The sequence below is a fragment of the Drosophila albomicans genome, chromosome 2L (genome assembly GCF_009650485.2).
Source record: "Drosophila albomicans strain 15112-1751.03 chromosome 2L, ASM965048v2, whole genome shotgun sequence".
NCBI classification, from domain to species: Eukaryota; Metazoa; Arthropoda; class Insecta; order Diptera; family Drosophilidae; genus Drosophila; species Drosophila albomicans.
Genome location: NC_047628.2, coordinates 1681458 through 1699942, shown reverse-complemented (window position 1 = coordinate 1699942; position 18485 = coordinate 1681458). Strand labels below are relative to the sequence as shown.

At 38.1% G+C, this 18485-nt stretch overlaps 1 protein-coding gene across 8 annotated transcripts in view; it reads right to left on the bottom strand.

The window, feature by feature from the left end:
- LOC117578388 (hemicentin-2) overlaps positions 1 to 18485 on the bottom strand; it is a 79853-nt gene that overhangs the window by 58639 nt on the left and 2729 nt on the right. For 6 of the 8 annotated variants that reach the window (XM_034263824.2, XM_034263825.2, XM_052002070.1 and 3 more), the window contains exon 2: positions 8353 to 8976. In XM_034263824.2, coding sequence (XP_034119715.1) covers positions 8353 to 8680 — 328 coding nt within the window. In that variant the 5' untranslated portion in view covers positions 8681 to 8976. Of the gene's footprint in view, positions 1 to 8352; positions 8977 to 9170; positions 9342 to 11788; positions 12667 to 18485 lie in introns of those variants that run through there. The other 2 variants (XM_052002069.1, XM_052002068.1) reach the window with 2 other exon arrangements.

The following is an 18485-nucleotide window of genomic DNA, read 5'->3' as shown; positions in this document are numbered from 1 at the left end:
GCCACGATTTTGCTGAGCTACCAACACGATGTGGTCTATTTATAGTGGGCGTGGCTTTGTGCTTTTGCTTTCGCCTTTGCACCACATCTCAATTCGTGGGTAGCCAAGGGCACTGGCATTTCTATAATTTAATATATGTGAACAACCAAAGTAGATCAAAGAGGTTGCGCTATTCAAGAGTAACTGCCACGAAATAAAAAGGGACTAAAAAAGAGCGCCGAAGAGTCTAAATATATTTCGAAGCATACATATTTAACTTGTCAATTTCATCGACCCAACAACAGAGGATGAGCTGGTCTATATGAGGATAACAATATCCCAAGACACATGGACTTATCAATTACATTTTCCTATTTATCGATTTGTTTCAATGTTTCAATATTAAATGTGGAATTCTTTAATTTAAGAGTCAACGAAAACAGAAAACTAAGAACATTATTCCACTCATAGAACATATTTAAATTTTCAATTTAATTAAAAATACAAATTTAACTACTCTTCTTGAAAAGAACACTAAACTGAGGACAAATACATCGAGAGACATGAATTAATCAGCCTAATGCTAAAAAAAGTAAATAGTACCCGCCACTTATTTTAAAGAAAAGCATAACATTGCGGAATCATATAATAAAATATATCGAATATCCATATTTGGTATATTGATATAGTACTACATTCAAAATATAATATTCCCAAGAGTTCAAAATATTTCATATTCTCAGCCAAAGCATATAAGAGATTAGACTTCGTTTAATATGCTTAAAGCTTACAATTAAGTAGGTAATATAATATAAAGTAGCCTTTTCGTGGTCGTACTAAACATTGCCGTAGTTTATTCAAAATAAAGCTTATAAAGAAACGCTCGTGTGTTTCTTTTTAAATTAAGTTTCTAGGTCAGCCGCAAGCAGCAAGAACTACGATGACAACGCAACAAGAACAACATTAGCAGCCACAATGCAGCCAAGCAGCTGCTGTTGGTAATGATAATGGTAATGATAATGATAATGATAATGACGAAGACGAAGGCGACTTTGTCCACAACACCCGACCGAGGAGAAGTCTAACAAATTGCAAAATCCACTTCAAGCCACACCTTGAGTAAACAGATTCGACTGCAGGTAAAATAACTCGGACCCAAACCATGCTGCCACAACTTAACTGTGCACACTGTGCGTATACTTAACGTAAAACCCTAAACCACAAAACCGCTAAAGAAAACAAGCAGCTTTGAGTAGACTAGGGACTAGTAAGAGGGACAGAGAGAGATCGAGCGATGTAGCTGGTTTTCTTCTATCCCATGCTTTTCCGGCAGACGTAGCATTTTATTTAAACTGCAGTTAATTTGCAGTCAAGCATTTTAATTGTATTTTTGTAATCTGTCTTCCACTAGTTTTACATGCGACAAATTCAAACGACATTGTGCACCGTGGTTCAACGTTTATAAAATGCATAGTGCATAGAATTCTAACAAATATTATTTGATTGCGTGTCATAACTTGCTTAGAATGTTTAAAATTAGTATAGGTATTAATGTAAGATATGACTGATCCGTTTTGAGAATCACTTTTGTCGATTTGCTATCCACAGTGCTGAGGGTCGGTCAGTCATTTGCCATTTGCCATTCTCTATTCGCCATTCGCCACTTGCCAGTTGATGTTGCCATCGTCTTAGGCTATTCGGGTTGGGAATGGCAGTTTTACAGCTGCGGCCAAAATGGCAAAGCCACTGCCATTTTTAATGCAATAAAAGTCAACTTAAAATATGCAAATTACAGTAGTTTCAAATTTGTGCAGACTGCCGCGACTTGTGAGCTCAGCTCGACTGGCACTCGACTGGGCTCCAATTCTCTTGACTCCCGGACTCTGGCTGTCCTGGCTGTCCGACTCTCTTGCTGCGTGTGGCTGCCTGAGATGTCCAAGTGGATGCGCAGCTGAGCTTTGCCTGGTGCGAAATGTCATTAACATTTCTCCGGGCCATGGACTTTTAATTGTCTGGTTGGGTTTCTTCGGGCACAACCCAGCAACCTCAACCCCGCCTTGACCTCGGACGCCTTTGAAGTTGGCCAAGACATTAATGTATATTAGTGTCGCAATAAATTAAAAGCATTTTCCTGTTCATATTTGCCAGTGTTCGTCGCACTTAAATCTAATTGCAGACGAGCAGGGCGCAAGACTGGCACTTAAATTGCCGTTGTCGTTGAATTTGCAATTGCGAACTTTCATTTCGTAATCAAACACACGCAAAACGCTCAACTAATTCGCCATTTTAAATCCATTCTCACACCTGTCCAGCCACCTGGCAAATTCGCTAATGAGTCGTATCATGTTACTGAAAGCTCAACTACTTGTACATGTTAGAGCCATCCTTTGTATATTTCTAAAGTAAAAAAATACTCAAGGCAGCCCAAGGCGGTGCCCTGCCTGGCTTCCTTGTTTGCAAATAACAAAAGCGTCAATTCCAAACAATGCTTAAGTGGGAGGTCTCAAAGGTCTCGCAGGTCTCGCAGGTTATCGCTGGGTGTCGAGCTTCCATCACTAAGCCTCTTAGCAGAAGGTGTCAAGTTTAAAAATCAATTACTTCAAAGTATTACAATAAGAAATCAGTCCCATCTCCCATCTACTGCTACCCAAACTCATTTAATACGTAATCACGACCCCAAATATGGTGTCTTTTTTTTTTTTAGTGTCGCCTAACGATAAAGAACACGAAATGTTTGTAAACATGAAACCTGAATTTCAAGTAATTGATGAGGCTTCCGAGTGTGTCAAAGAGTCTCTCGCTAATGCTGTGTCATCACCATTATATGATTATTATTTAAAATATACCTATATCAGTTCAGTGAAATAACAGCCTTTAAAAACAGTTCAACAGAACGAAGTGTTCCTCTTTAATGAGTGAATTGAAGAGTGTCCACTACATCACTTAACAAGTACATTAAATGGACTCAAGCTTAGCATGTTTCACTTAGTCTAACAATGATAAATTTCATTCATCATTTCTCATTAGGCAACTACGGTTCGGTTCGTCTCCAAACAACCGCACCACATTGCCACATGGAGCAAATACATGCCATAAATGGATAGCATCGGAGTGTATTCATAGTAAACGACTGGAATATTTTTAGTCACTCGCGAGGCTTAGAATTAACCCAAATGGAGCGCGTGTCTTGCTCAAGTTCACAACTTAAATTGCGCAACACGCACATCCCCCTCCCCTATCTCATTGCCCCCTCGGTTGGCCTCTGTTCGCAGCCTGGGACACATGCAAACTGCGTAGCGTAGCCTTTGATTGATGGAGTTCTACAAGAGATGGGGCGCAACATTTGTGAGGCATTCAGAATGCTAAACACTAATGGCAGCTTAAATTAGATTAGAGACCTCTCCGAGAGAGGCAACAGCCAGCCCAAGGAGGCACCCGAGGAGTGAGTGTGACGCGTGACCAACGCATTTGCCATTTCCGCACCCACAGCCACAACCGCACTCCCCTCCTCGGTCCTATTCTCCTTGAATTTACATTTTCCAAACGAATGTTTTTCCTTCTCGAATTTGCTGCCAATTATTTAAACTATTTGGTAAGCCGAGAATTAACGCATATCAAATATGAGCTCATAAAAATCGCACAAAAACGTATAAACAAGATTTATGGCTACTGACGGCGGGCACACGCAGTTAATGGTCATAACGCATACGCAATGTTGGCCCCTTTACTTTGAGTGAATTAAACATAAATACATATGTATAATGCACCTCAAGACCATGCTTGTTATTCGATTTTATACGATTTGCAAGAGCAAAAGTGGGCGTGGCAACAATTTAAAGCAAACATGATCTGCGTTTAAAATAAAAAGTGCTGTCGTGCTGCTCTTATAGTGTCGGAAATGCAATGTTTCACATTTAGAGACGGACAGACAGGAGAACAAAAAGACGGGTGTAAAAACCAAAATGTGAAATTTAATATTGTGAAAGGACTTTTATTTTGTACTTTATATAATATTACAATTATATTTACTCATAATATAAACATGCCTTAAGGCTATCGACTAGAATGGAAATTTAAACAAGGGTATTTAAAAACAGCTATGACATCTTTCGTGATTTACTTGCGTTTTTGCTCGCGTCACAAAATAAAACTAAAATATATGAATTGTATTTTATTGTATTGTTTGTTTGTTTCCTTTTCCATGTTTAGGCCGTGTGAGTAAGCACATTTGTGTCGTTGTTTGTACGGAATTTCATGGTTACAAATAGTTAATGTACAGTTAATTATTACATAATTACTCGTCCACACGACAGAGAAATCGTGCATTGCCGGTCTTCGAACTGGTAGCGACTGCAAAGTCCATTTTCTCTCTGCCACCATTGGCCGGTTGCCGTTGACCATCATAAATATTAATTATAAAAGCAGCGTAGGAATAAAAAACCAAACACGAGCAGGAATAATCATAATAATCAACAAATGGGTTAACGTCCTGAATCACACAACCTTTCTACTTCTCGATTGAAATGAAATTTTTATTTAGACTCCGCCGTAAAGGGGCCTTGGAATAAAAAGTTTCATAAAATCGGGTCTCCGTTCAAGCTAGCTTTTTTTCGATTTCTACCAACTTCCTCTATTTTTAATTGGTTCAGGCCAGCTTAATAGTAAATGGAACATCTGATATGTTGAACCTCAGGCATATTGAAGAAGTTGCATTAGGACGCTTTTAAATATTTTTATGTATCGATTTCACATTTATAGACGAAACGCATTTGATTGAAGTATTTATTATTCGTTATATTATATATTATTATATCAATTTGGTAATTTAAGTCTGTTTAACATCCGCAACTAAAGCGATGAATATTGCACAACAGTAGCATAGTCAACAAACAAAAAAAAAACACAAACATGTAATGTCAACGTAAGGCTATACAAGTAAAATATAATATTTGCTTTTTGCGTCGGGCTCTTACCTCTGACTTGACGCAAATTATACGAGCTCAACCCGTACACTTCGGTAGGTGTGTGTACTCGCATTGTAATGTAATAATAACATGAAATAATTTATGGTACATGGAAGTCACAAAAATGGGAGAGAAGTTGGTGCCCCTCCCCTGAAAAGTTATCGTTCACCACACAAACTCCACGAACCATGTCCCAGCTTGTTACTACGCCGTTGAATCAGCTGCCAGTGACAGCCTTTAGCCGTAGCCGTAGCCGTAACCGTGGCCTGTAGTCGCAGCCTTTTGCCGTAGCCTATAGGCTGCTTGTAGGCGACTCTTTAGAATTTTGTTGCAAATGTATACGCGAGGCACACATGCACGCAAAACATCTCTCCGACTGGGTGAGGAGGAAAACTTGCAGATTCTATGGATTTAGTGAGAAAAACTGTGTTTTTCTAATGGTTGCAAGTGGTGGGAGCGCTCTTTTGTATTCCGAACTCTGTTGCGTTCTTTATCCTACATCCTTATTGTCGAATTTCAGGCACCTTTTTGAAATTCTTTGGCTTTTGTTTTACAACTTTTTGGCTTGAATCCTTTTGAATTTGAAGCACGCGCTGCATTTGATGTTGGCGAAATTTGCGCGCGGCGAAATTCACAATTTCTTTGCACAAAGGCGAAAGAAATGCAGTGCCGCTGAAGCAGCAGCATGACGACAAATAAAGGACGTAGGACCCGCCAGCGATGTCCTTTGTGCCCAAGCACGTAAATTGTGCAGATAAGCGACGTAATTTGCTTTTTGTCACAACATACCATGCTAGCCCTAGTGACAATAAGTGAATCTTGGCAATACCGGACTACGATATACTCTTTACCTGCATTATGAGAGGCTTCCTAATATACCATATTGTGAGTATTCTAGCAAGCTGATGATTTCGGACAATATCTGATGCTTTATGAGTGGTATATACTTGTTCATCATCATCAACATCAAATTGTTGCCAAATACTTTCTGCTTTCTCCCTTTAGCAAAGGAGAAAAATGTACAACCTCTTTCCGCCCAATTCACTCTTAATCAATTAGGGCCGCAGATGCTGCCAAATCACCTGACAAACAGACACTTGTCAATCCAAGCTAATGATATTTAAAAATTCACTGAAAACTCATCTACAACCTGCCGTCAGCCCTAACTCACGACTGCAGATTTCCACTAAGACAGAGAATTTTCCGAAAGATTAATAATTGGAACATTTTAGAGCGCGGAACAAGTACAAGAAGTATAATATGTTGAGGGTATTAACAACAACAAACATTTCAGCTTCGTGGCGTCTAGAGGAAAGTGCTGAGAGTCTCAAAATGAACTCGTGGCAATGCGTCAAATGCAATTAGCAAGTCCCCAAATACAAGTACTAAAGCATTCTTTGTTTATATGCTGAAAATCCCGAAATCTACTCACTACCTGGGCTTCAAATCTCTCAGGACCTGTGAACCTGTGAACCTGTGCGCATAATCAAAAGGAAAAAAAAAAACATGAACCCGCAAATAACAAACACGCGAGAGTTTTCCTTTTTCTTTTTTTGTTGTTTCTTTTTTATACAAAGTTTAGTAACCGGCAACTGTGGTGACGTTTTCCGGAGGCGGCAACTGCTGCACTCAACATGTTGACAAGTTTTTCGGTTGTACGAACAAACTTACCAAATGGCCAACTGTCACTGAGCCATTCAGTCAGCTAGCCAACCAGTCATTCAGTCATTCAGTCAGTCAGTCAGCCAGGAAGAGCGACAGTGTGTTAGTTTGTTAGCCAGTCACTGTTTACTCCTCGTTGCATACTTTTAGGCGCCTGCTTAGCTGCAATGCATTACAACGCTGTCCCACTTCATCCACTCCTAGTTCGCTGGGTTCGTTCTCGTTCTATGACCGCTGCTCCTTCGAGATTTATTATGGCCTAACGCTGCTTCATCTCACTGTGAAACTCTGCTGAGCTGTGCTGTGCTTTTGCCGCTGTTGTGGACTTTGCTTCATGTGATAAAATGCTTGACACTTTTCTAAACGCCCAAAGTTTTTGGCTGGCAAGAGATTGTTCTCAACTCTTACCCCTTCCTCACTCCGCTCACCCGCTCTAGCTACTTTTTAATGTGTTTTAATGCCCGTCTGGTGCTGCAGTTACAAATTCTCCCCATCTTGGCCCGCTCTCTCTCTCTCTCTCTCTCTCTCTCTCTCTCTCTCTCTCTCTGACTCTCCTGTCTTTACAGTTTGTTGACATTGTCTGGCTTACAGAGAGCATAAAGCAGAAATGATTTACGCAGTTTTCCACTTGCATACCCGCACATGTTGTGTGTGGCCCGAACGTGGCCCGGGTATAATAAATAGCCAAGCGTTCGGCAAGGTACTTTTGTCAAAAAGCTCGAAGACCCGCATCCACCGCATCCCCTTGCCCATTGCAACAAAGGTGTTTTGCCCAAAAGTCACCTGAGAAAGAACCGAACGAACAACACTTCCTGGCTAGTATCTAACCAGCGATAAACTGAGTGGGACAACTCCAAGTTGAAAGAGCTGCATTTGTCAGGTGAGCAACAACTTTTCAATCAACTTGTCTTTTGCTCTTTTACTGCCTTGAGAGTCCCTAAGCTGGTGATTTTCTCAGCGATACAACTTTCTCGACATTTAAAAAGCAATTTCACTCTCAGATTGAAGTAAAGTGTTGCTTAAATTAAATTGTGTTTTGTCATACTTTCCATGATTATCCATATCATTCAGAAATCGTTGCTCGAAACTTAAATGGCGAATGTCCTTCAGTTATTCGATTCACCTCTCACCCACTAACTAGTCTAAGAACTACAAAGAGCAAGTGCTTTGAAATACATAATATCAATAAGCACAAAAGATGTTCAGCATGCAACTCGACATTTTCTCCTGAAATTTATATATGTTGTATAGGTAAATTAAGAGAATTCAACTAACTTGGATACAAACCATCTTATTGTCTTTCTATCTATGTGCCACGACTCAACTTGTCAAAATTCCCATAAACGTTTGCTCTGCGCTAATGCAGTGTTTAGCTGAACGAATGGAGCACCGATGGAGAAATGGAAATGGTCGAAAGCCTTGTGCAGCAGGTTGCTCAAACACATAAAGTGGAATGAAATCATAAATGCCCGGACACGTGCCAGAGCAGGAAACTTGCAACTTGCAACTTGCAACTTGCATCTCGCTATTTTCCAGTTTCCACTTGCCCTATTTCTAGAGGCTGACAACGGGGTGTTAAAGTTTTTGGCATACGCGGAGCCGAGAGTTAGTTAAATATTTAAATTTATTTATTGGAGCACCTCGGCTTTCCCTAGAGTCAGAGCCAAGGAAGCAGACAGCGTCGTCCGTTGTAGCCTGGTTGGCCATTTAAAATAATCAGAAAACAAAAAGCATGAGCCAAACTTACCGTGTGCATCTTTGCCCAGTCCGGAGCCAACGGCACCTAAGCCCATGCCGAGGCCCATTCCCATTCCCATGCCCATGCCCATGCCCATGGACACTTCACCGTTGTGTCCTGTGGCAGCTCCTGTTCCTCCACCTCCTCCTCCGCCGCCACCGGACATAGAGTGTTGGTGTGCTAATGTGACCGGCATTACGAGAGCCTGGGCGAGCAGCAGAACCAGCGCCATAAAAATTTTCCACATTGTTAACGTGACCATTTGACTTTTATTGCACTTCATTTTCATGCTCTCTCTCTCCACATCGCTCTGTCTCTCCTTCATATATCTATACATACTATATACTTATATATATATAGATATATATGTATGTATGGTTTTGTAATTTCTTGTTGACCAAAAGCTGCAGTTTGCTCGTGCTTTTTTTTAATATTTTTGGTTTTTTCTCCTTGCGCTTGTTGATTTTAATTTGATGTGGCTTAAGTTGGATTTGGTTTGCAGATTTCGCCAGTCGCCGCTGCAGTTTTAGCCCGTCCGGTTGCTGGTTTCTGGTTCACTTCTCCCGCTGTCCAACTAGACATTCTCATAGCTGAAGTACATTTCGAATATTTTCCTTGGACCCGGATCGCCAGCTAAAAGAATTCCAAATGGAAAAAAAACTCAGTTGAGCACGAGTACATTGAAAAGTTTTTCCGAAAAATATGAGAAAAAGAGTGGTAAGAGGCAGAAGAGCTAGTTAAAAGTTGAACAAAGTTTTGTTAAAGTCAAATTGAAGCCGCAATTATCGAGTTGTAAAGTGTCGATACGCCCACAAATATATACGCACAGCTGTAGAAATTCCCAACTAAACTGTCTTAAGGTAAGACCATTCAGTTATCAACTACTTAAGGCAACACTTGGAAAGCGTCATCTTGAGCTCTTATTACACTTCAATTCAAAGTTATATGTCACAATTATGCCAATTGCATAATTCAGATAGCCTTTAGACATTTGTACACATACAGTGGTTCACAGCTTATTTCAACCACCAGCAACCGACAACTTTGAGTCAGTGTACTAGCCAAACTAAAAGAGATATTAACTTTATTTAAACGCAGGATTGTAGTTTAATGTTTTAAAAATACAAGATATTTTTTCATTTATCCTCTAATTTTTTGTTTAGTATATAAAATTATTGAAAAACAAAAAAAATTCCAAAAAAAAGTACCACAGCTTATTTCAACCAGCAACTTTGTAGCTGTGCGAAGATCAGTTTCCTAGGAAAATAACTGGTCTTTATGGATCTATTGCTTTGTATATAGTATTTTCAATACATAGAAGTTAGATTTTCGACATTTTAAGCTTTAGATCTCGAAATACACGCGTATTTTACAAAAATGGGTCCGTGAACCACAATTGAGAAGGAAAATGACGTCATAGCTCCTTTAAAGAATGGATTTTCCCGTCCAAAAATTTATGAATTGCTGCATCTGAGTGTTTCGAATGTGCAAATAATCATTTCATTGTTTTTTTTCGGGAAAGTATAGTGCATGAGAAGGGCAAAAAATGTACCCAATGCATTTTTTAATGAGACCGACGCGTGTTATATTGTCCGGAAAATCTGGAAAATCCAAAATTTTCGCCGCCACCAAAATTGGCCAGTGTTATAGAGGAGGAATTGAGTAAGGCGTGCCACCAGAATCAATTCGAGAGTACTGCGGGAAAGTAACTTTAATGACAGTATAAGGCGCAAGAAACCGTTTATAAGGCGCGCGAATCAAAAGGATCCTTTGAAATTTGTCAAGGAGCATGTGGGAAAGGATATAAACTTTTGGAACTTAATCATATTTGTGGACTAGTCCAAAATTAACATTTTTGGCTTGGTTGGAGCTCCATATGTCGGTCAGAATCCAAATTCCGGGCTTCAAAACATAAATTTAAAGCCTACAGTCACGCATTACGGTGGTAGCGTCGTGGTTTGGGCCTGTATGTCCACAGCCGTAGTCGGAAAACTCAATTTTATTGACGCGACCATTGACTAGACTCAATACCTAGAGGTACTGAATGTCAATTTGATCCAAAGTGCAGATAAACTGGGCATTAAGGATGATTTCCGCTTCTACCAAGACAATGACCCTAGGCTTAAGGCAGGAATTGGGCAGGATTGGCTAATGCGCAACTGTCGTCATGTCATGAAACCATCAGCTCAGTAACCTGACATAAATGTTGTAAAAAATTTTTGAGCCATTTTGGACCAGAACATCGGAAAAAGACCAATTTCCAACAAATCTAACCTCAAAACGGCTTTAGTGGAAGAATGGGACAAAATTAGCCCCTATATCACAAAAAAAAATGGTGGAATCTATTCCAAACTGTCTGGAAGGAGCTATTAACCAAGAAGGAGGTCATACGAAATTCGAAAAACACAGTTTAACATATTTATATTTAGTTATTTTCAGCTGGTTGAAATAAGCTGTGGTACTTTTTTTTGGCATTTTTTTGTTTTTTGAATAATTTTATATACTAAACAAAAATTAGAGGATAAATGAAAAAGTATCTTGTATGTTAAAACATTAAACTACAATCCTGCGTTTAAATAAAGTTAATATCTCTTTTAGTTTGGCTAGTACACTGACTCAAAGTTGTCGGTTGGTGGTGGTTGAAATAAGCTGTGAACCACTGTATATTGTAGATGAATTTTGTATAATGATATTTTAGTTGTGGATTCAATTTTTGAATGAATTGCATATACATATTTGATTTTAGTAAATTTCATTAGTTATTCGTACTCTTTTTCATATTATTGTAAGAATAATACATTTACATACATTTCATTTATTTATTTTATAAAAAAAACTTTCGATTTAAAAAAAAATAAACCTTTTGACAACTGACTTTCTTTCTTTGCGTCATTTCGCATTCTTCTTAATACCCCGCTTAGACTGGTCAGGAAGAAGAAGAAAATTTCCGTTAAATACAATTTTCCGCCGCATCATTCCATAAGCGGCTGTCTGTAAGAGAGGGACGACAAATGGAGCAATAACTCTGAAAATGTGGCCGTATTCTATCAAATATTTTGGTATATTATCAAAAAAGTGTAATCTTTAAATTATTAGTTTTTAAATGCTTTGTTTCTATTGACTTTCAGATTATTCTTCATCCTGCCTGAGTTTATTTTCCTTTTCACCCCTGAACAGCTGTTCATTATAGAACCGCATCATTGAAGCAGATGCACTTGACTTAAATAGGGTACAAAGCTACAAACCTATCGATAAACTTTGGTAGGCAGAGGAATGCAGAAATGGACCAACTGACGCAATAGTCGTAAAGTAAATTTTCAACTTATTTCCAAAAATTTTTTTAAGAAAGATAGCTTGCCAGAGCTAACTACAAACAAAAGTATTCCATAATTGACCAGAGCTCGCATGATTTGTTTCATTGTGTGGAGTGCATAGAATAACTCACATGAGAGACGGATTGTATATTGAAAGCAGCGACAAGCAGCCAGTCTTTCAATAGATTGTCAAGTCCCAAAAGTCCATCTCGTCTCGTCTCGCCTCATATTCAAACCCTTCACCCAATCCATCGTGCCTCATTTCAAGTAGCGTTGTAGATAGAGCAGAAGCAACAAACAAAAATTTACAATTTCCGGTGAGTCCTTTAACTGGCTCTCCATCCAGCGAACCCCTATCTAAGAGTATTGCTAGAGTAAGAGTAGATTGTCAGAGTTCGATAAAAATTTGCCGTAAGCAAGGAAAATTCGAAGGAAATGCTTCGCTGCGTCGCTCACTAAAGCAACAGAAAGCAACAAACATTGAAAATATTAAGGTACGAAATTTGACAGACGACATAAGAAAGGCAAAGGCAAGTCATATACCTTTTCACTAAGAAAGCAACGAAAATATACAATTTATAAAAAATGTTCAAATGCAAATAATAATGATTTGCAAATACAAAACGAGGCACACAGCAAACTCCGAGGTAACTTGAGCAACAAAAAGAAAACAGAAACAGGAAAGAGGAAAGGGGAAGAGAAAGAGCAATGCTGACAAGAGAAAGGTGGCGCTAATAAATAGACACAAAAGGTGATACCAAAGAAGGTTGCAACAGATACTGACTAACTCGAAAAAGGCAAAAGGTTCACAGTCTAGGCAAAGAGATAAAATTGTGAATGGGATTCTCGGGGTGAAGACGACCATGAGGACAAAAATACAAGAAAATTCCCTGGCAAATCAATGGAAGCGCTACCTGGCCAATTTTTAAGTTTCATCTGACCTTTTTCCTTATACTCTTTCCAACAAGAGTCCTCCAATGTTTCTGAATAGGTTTGCTTAGCAGCATATTCTCAGTCTCTTTATGCAATTTGTTGTCTAGATGCACCCGAAAGAGTATTCGAAACAAAAGCAATGAAATTCACTTTCAAATTCTTTTTCTCTTCGGTTTCCATTGTCATTTTGTCAACGCGTCCGCTGAGTGTCGTCGCTAGAATAAAATAGAATGAGAAATGGAACACAGGGGATGGAGAATGGAAAATGGAGAATGGTGTACAGATGAAGAACTTCAAATGGAAGGGGAAATGGGAATGAAAGTAATGATAAGGATGTAAGACATTACAATAAGCGACAAAATGGCCGTGCGATAAGTGAGGCGAAGTGCGAAGGGCGATGGACAAAGGAGGGACAAAAGAAGGTGTCAATGTGCGAGCAATACTAATATAACAGCTGATAATACATCCCATAATGATGATAACGACAACGATAATTAATGAAACGTTAATGATGACGATGGCGATGATGATAAAGCAAATGGTCCAAGAGGCAATTACAAACAAAAAATTTGTGTAGGTTCCATTTTTAAATATCGCACAAAACAAGAACGAAACTGAACTTCAACTACACTTGAGCAATTTGGGCACAGTCGAGTGCGCGCATTAACCCAGAGAACAATCACTAATATATGTATATGTATGTATGTACATACATACATATGTACATATAGATATATGTATGTATATACTCGCACATCCATCTACCCATAGTCGGAACCAGAGACACAAAAGGACACAAAAAAATACAACAACAAAGAGCGAGCCAAAATCAACATGGCGTACAGGCGCCGGAAACGGAAACGTCGGACGGTCGAGAGACCTATCTACCAACCGATAGCCAAACAGTCTAACAGCAACAGGAAAAGGGGCAAAGCAATGGAAAATATCTAAGATATAAAGCATGTATGAGAACTAAATACTCTAATTTATAGGTTTTGTGATCCATTTCACTTCTTAAATTATTTGAATACAAAATTATAATTTTCATGAAATATAGTTTGCGTTTAAATTTTTTATAATACATCGAAAACATGTAAGAGAAATTAAAATTTAAAATATTTATAATGTGTAAGATTGCTAAATTTCGCAATCTTTAAGTGATGTAATATTTGTGTGTCTTGCAATATTTCATAATCATTTTACTTTTGTTTTTTTTTCTGAATATGTGTAGTACACAAAACTATTTAAAGATGTAATACTTTTCTTGTATACTCTCAGCACAGTCAGAGGAATGAAACAAAATGAAAATGGTAGCATTTTATAGACACATTTTATTGCATGAAGGCAGCTGTCGCATCGCTGCCAGCACAAGCAATTCAAACTGGAGAAATCGCTCCTGACATGCACTCATATGATATGCCCGTCCGACAACTACATATGTATGTGTGAGAGTATATGTGTGTGTGTGTGTGTGTTTCTGTGCACTAGTGTATGAGCCACTCTAGACAATGGCCCGTCAATAGCTGCCTCGGCATTTCCTGAAACCCACTCCACTCAGCTTGCGAATCCGAGCCAAACTTAACACAGCTGAACCGAACTCAACTCTGTGTGGCTCGTTGTAGTTTATTATTCCCGCTAGTCTCATTCTTTTCTATTTGGTCTAAATAAATTTTTATCATGTGCAAAAGCGGCACAAGGTCCAGCTTTCCAGCTAGCCAGCTAGCAGTCGTATCCAATGTGGCGGTGGTCTCTACTCCGGTCTTCGGGGCAGTCTATCATGGCAGACGCCAGTTGGTTCGTTGGTTCGTCATTTCGGGCGTTATTCATTTATTCATTCATTCATTCGTCCTTCTTCTCGCCATCGCCATCGACCTCGCCCTTGCCTCCCTCTCTTTGTCTTCTTCCTCGTCCTGTGTTGCTCCATTCCCTTCGACTCCCTGACTGTTTCTTATGGTTTTTGTGGTTATTGAAGCGATCATTTGGAACATGCACAGCATTTTCATGTTTGTTATTCTCTCTGCTTTTCCTCTCATCCTCATCCTCATTCCGGCTTTTGCCTTTATTATGGCCAACACTCTCCCTGCACTCTCTTTCCGCTTTACTCTGCTCATGCTATCCTTGGTGTACTGTTCTTTCCCTATGTCCATTATTAATGGCCAAAACGTTTAATATGCGAATTTAAGAAAATTACTTTCATAACACGACATTAATGGCGACATAACTTCTCCCCCTCCCGCTCCCGCTCCCTCACCACCACCCAATCGCACTCCCACTCATTGCATAAATGCTGGTCGAGCTCATAACGCATATCTGATTTTTAGTGTCGATGAGATTTATGCTTCCGTTCTGGACTTCGACCGATTCGCGCAGCTTGACTTATGGACATCGCTTAAGCTTCGCGATTTATTGGTATCCTGCTGTTGTCTGCCCAAAATGTATACTATATGTATGTGCTCTCACTGTACATATGAGCCCCAAACAGGGGAGGGGGGATAATTCAATTGCAAGATAATTCTTGCAGCATTTATCGCACTTTCCCAAGCATGCGGTGGCAAAAATGAAGTGTAAGTGCTTTTAATATTTATCGAAAATTCACATTAATTTAACACATGACTCCACAAAGTTATGTTCTCTTAAGATTAGTAGTCCAGAATATATAACTATGGATATTGGTCACAACTTAATGAGAAACGATTAATTCATTTAAGATTAATCACATTTCGAAGGGAACAACATCCTCATCACTGAAAAGTATCACTTCGTAGTCTATGTTAAAAATTCCATTTCCAAGTTCGGTGCCTCTTTCAATAAATTTATGTAAATATTCAATTTTAACAATTTCTTTTGCCGCCTTTGACAAATGATAAGGCCAAACAAAAAGCAGTCAGGCAGACAAACTTTTCACACTCGGAACTCACTCGGTGAGAATCAGGCTAGCCCCAAAAAAAAGGGATGTCCCGAATTTACGTATCAAAATTAAAATGAAACCACACAAAGAAAAGGAGATTGAGTTATTGGAGAGAATGGAGGAGGACGGGGAATACAGAGGCCGAAAAGTTTGCAACATGTTTTTATTATAAATTCCGAGGATGCCCGACTACCAGATACCTCGAGGCAGCTAGCATTTAATATGAACTCGGTCAAAGCATAGAACCAGATGACAAGCCAAATGCCTCTGCATAATCAGCTTCTCTTTTGACAAAATATAGTCAGGAAGGGTCCTCATTATGTCTGGCACATAATTCTACCCATTCTCAATTGGTACAGGGTGGGAAAGGGAAAATGGAATGGACCATGTGTCCCGCTGTTGCTGTTCATCCTTATAGAAGGATCAAGCCATCACACAGGCACAAAGTAAATTTCAATTTAACCTTCATCGAGCAGAACTCATTTATATTTATAAATGCGCCGACAACGCAGCGGTGAAAACAGGAAATGAATATAAATAAATGCCAAAGTGAGGAGGATGAGCAAATAGGAGTTGTGGGAGAAGGAAGTTCAAAAAGGCCGAAGAAGGAAATATGAGTTCAAGCACAATAAAAAAAACTGCGTGTGTCTCCGATCAACATAAAAATACAACAACAACAATAATGCGAGTGGCAACAGATAGAAATGAAAACAAAATATACACAATAGTATCTTCACTCATGTAGCTAGATGGAATAGAAGAACAGTCATAATAATAATAAAAATAAATAGCCAAAACGGGCAGAAAACCAGCATCGAGTTAAAGGGATACAAATCCATCAAACTCGAGGGTAAGTCAAATTATGAAATGAATTTCGTCTGGCTTCAAGTCAGTTTTGTCTCAGTGAAGAAAGTAAAGAAATTCAATATTTATTTATGTTATATAATATAATCAACAAGGACGGCTGCATTTCGTTAAGTCTTCCTTAAGAGAGCAAATCGTACAAGAATAAGTAAAATAATAATAATCAATCTAACTTTCTGATGATTTTTAAAAATAACGAAGAAAGCTGTTGACTATCTATCTTTAAGTAAATTTCCAGCAAAACTTTTTAAGCAGTTTATTTAAAAAATCTTTAGGTTTCAGTTTTTAATCTCTGGAATGGAAGCGTTCGTACAAAAAGTCTGACGCACTCAACTAAATTTAGCATTTTAGAATTGCATTGCTAACTGCTTCTAAAGAATAAATTATTGGGATAAGTTATTCATCATTTACGCCAAATTAATACAATTAAAATAAAAAACAAAATGAGAGATCGATACGAAATTTGCTAACCGTATTATTATAAGAAATTAAACAGATGTTTTCATTTTATTTTATTAATATGTTTTCTTTAAGGTTTTTCTTTTGCAGCAGGGCGAGTGCCTACACACACACACTTACACCTTACGCCCTGTCTCGGCTATACTAACAACTCTCTCGTGATGTTGTACTCTCTCATCGCTATTACGACGGATTTTCGGAAGTACAGGAATATTTAATTTTGAGAGACAAGTCTTGATAGGTAAGTTGCAAAAAACGGACGCTCGTAAAAGAAAACAAGTAAGAAAGCTACTATCGAGTGTGCTCGACTGTGAGACCCATTTTGAATAAAATCAAAAATCATATTTATAAATACATACCAAATTAATATACCGTAAAATAATAAAAATAATACGAATGCTATTTTAGATATATTGATCATTCAAAATATATCAGATTGTCAACCAAAGTAACTAAGATTCGTTATAAGTAGGCGTTTTATCACATACAAATAAATTTCTTTAATAACTTTAATAACTACATTTTTTATCTTTTCAAAATTACGCTTGTTATTCGATTCTTATCGATTTGCTGGGCGGTAGTAGGCGTGACAAAAATTTGAAACAAACTTGATCTACATGCAAACATAGCACGAACTGTAATATCTCTATCCCTTATAGTCTCTGAGAACGAAGTGTTCACACGGATAGGCGGACGTAGCTATATTGTCTCGACTGTTGACGCTGATCAAGAATATATATACTTTATGGATATGCCTCCTTCTACCTGTTACATACATTTCCTGCCGGCACAAAGTTATAATACTTTTCTACCCTATGGGCAGCGGGTATAAAAAAATCTAGATTGAATAGTATAGATAGATTTAAAATTTTTTACATCTTAAAAAAATCTTGATATGAGATTTTCAGGTTGATTTTTGCAAGATTTTTGCGGTTTGAGATTAATAACATGTTTTTTTAAGTTCAAAACCTTACTTCAAGAATGCTTTATTTATCTTGATTGAAAAACTGTTCGATCATAAAATAAGTTTGAGGCAAGTCATAAAGGTTGAGATAATTTTTAAACAAGAATTTGTTACTCAATCATCGTTATGAGATTAAGAAATCTACTTTCAAAAAAATCTCAAGTTCAAGAATATTGTTCTTGTTATTTAAAATGTTGGAATTCCCTCCCCTTAGTTTTGTTCTTGTTCTTTTCTTTTTGTTCTTAAACAATCTAGAACGTTTGATCTTGATTTAAAATTTTGCTTTCTTGGTTCAATTTTTAGATTTTCCCATTCTTGAAAGAAGATTATAATCTTAAATTTGAAGATTGGGCAATCTACAGTTTTTGTAGAATTTGGATCTTAATTTGAGAAAAAACCTTGGTTCAATTTTCATTCAATATATTATTCTCGGTTTTAAAACGTTTTTCTTTATATACACAATATTATGAACAGTACAAAGAAAAAAATAAAATAAAACATTAGAGTTGCAAGGCACCAGTCTTACTTGAAATGGTGAATATTGCAACCGCAACCTTTTCACGTAACGAGTAGAGAGCAATTGAGAAGACGGGATCTAGCTTCATTTCAGCCAACTCATGCTACCAAACTGTTATTGGTATGGGTTTATTTACGGGCTTGCTGTTGCTCAGATCGATTACCGCTACAAGTGCCAGATACT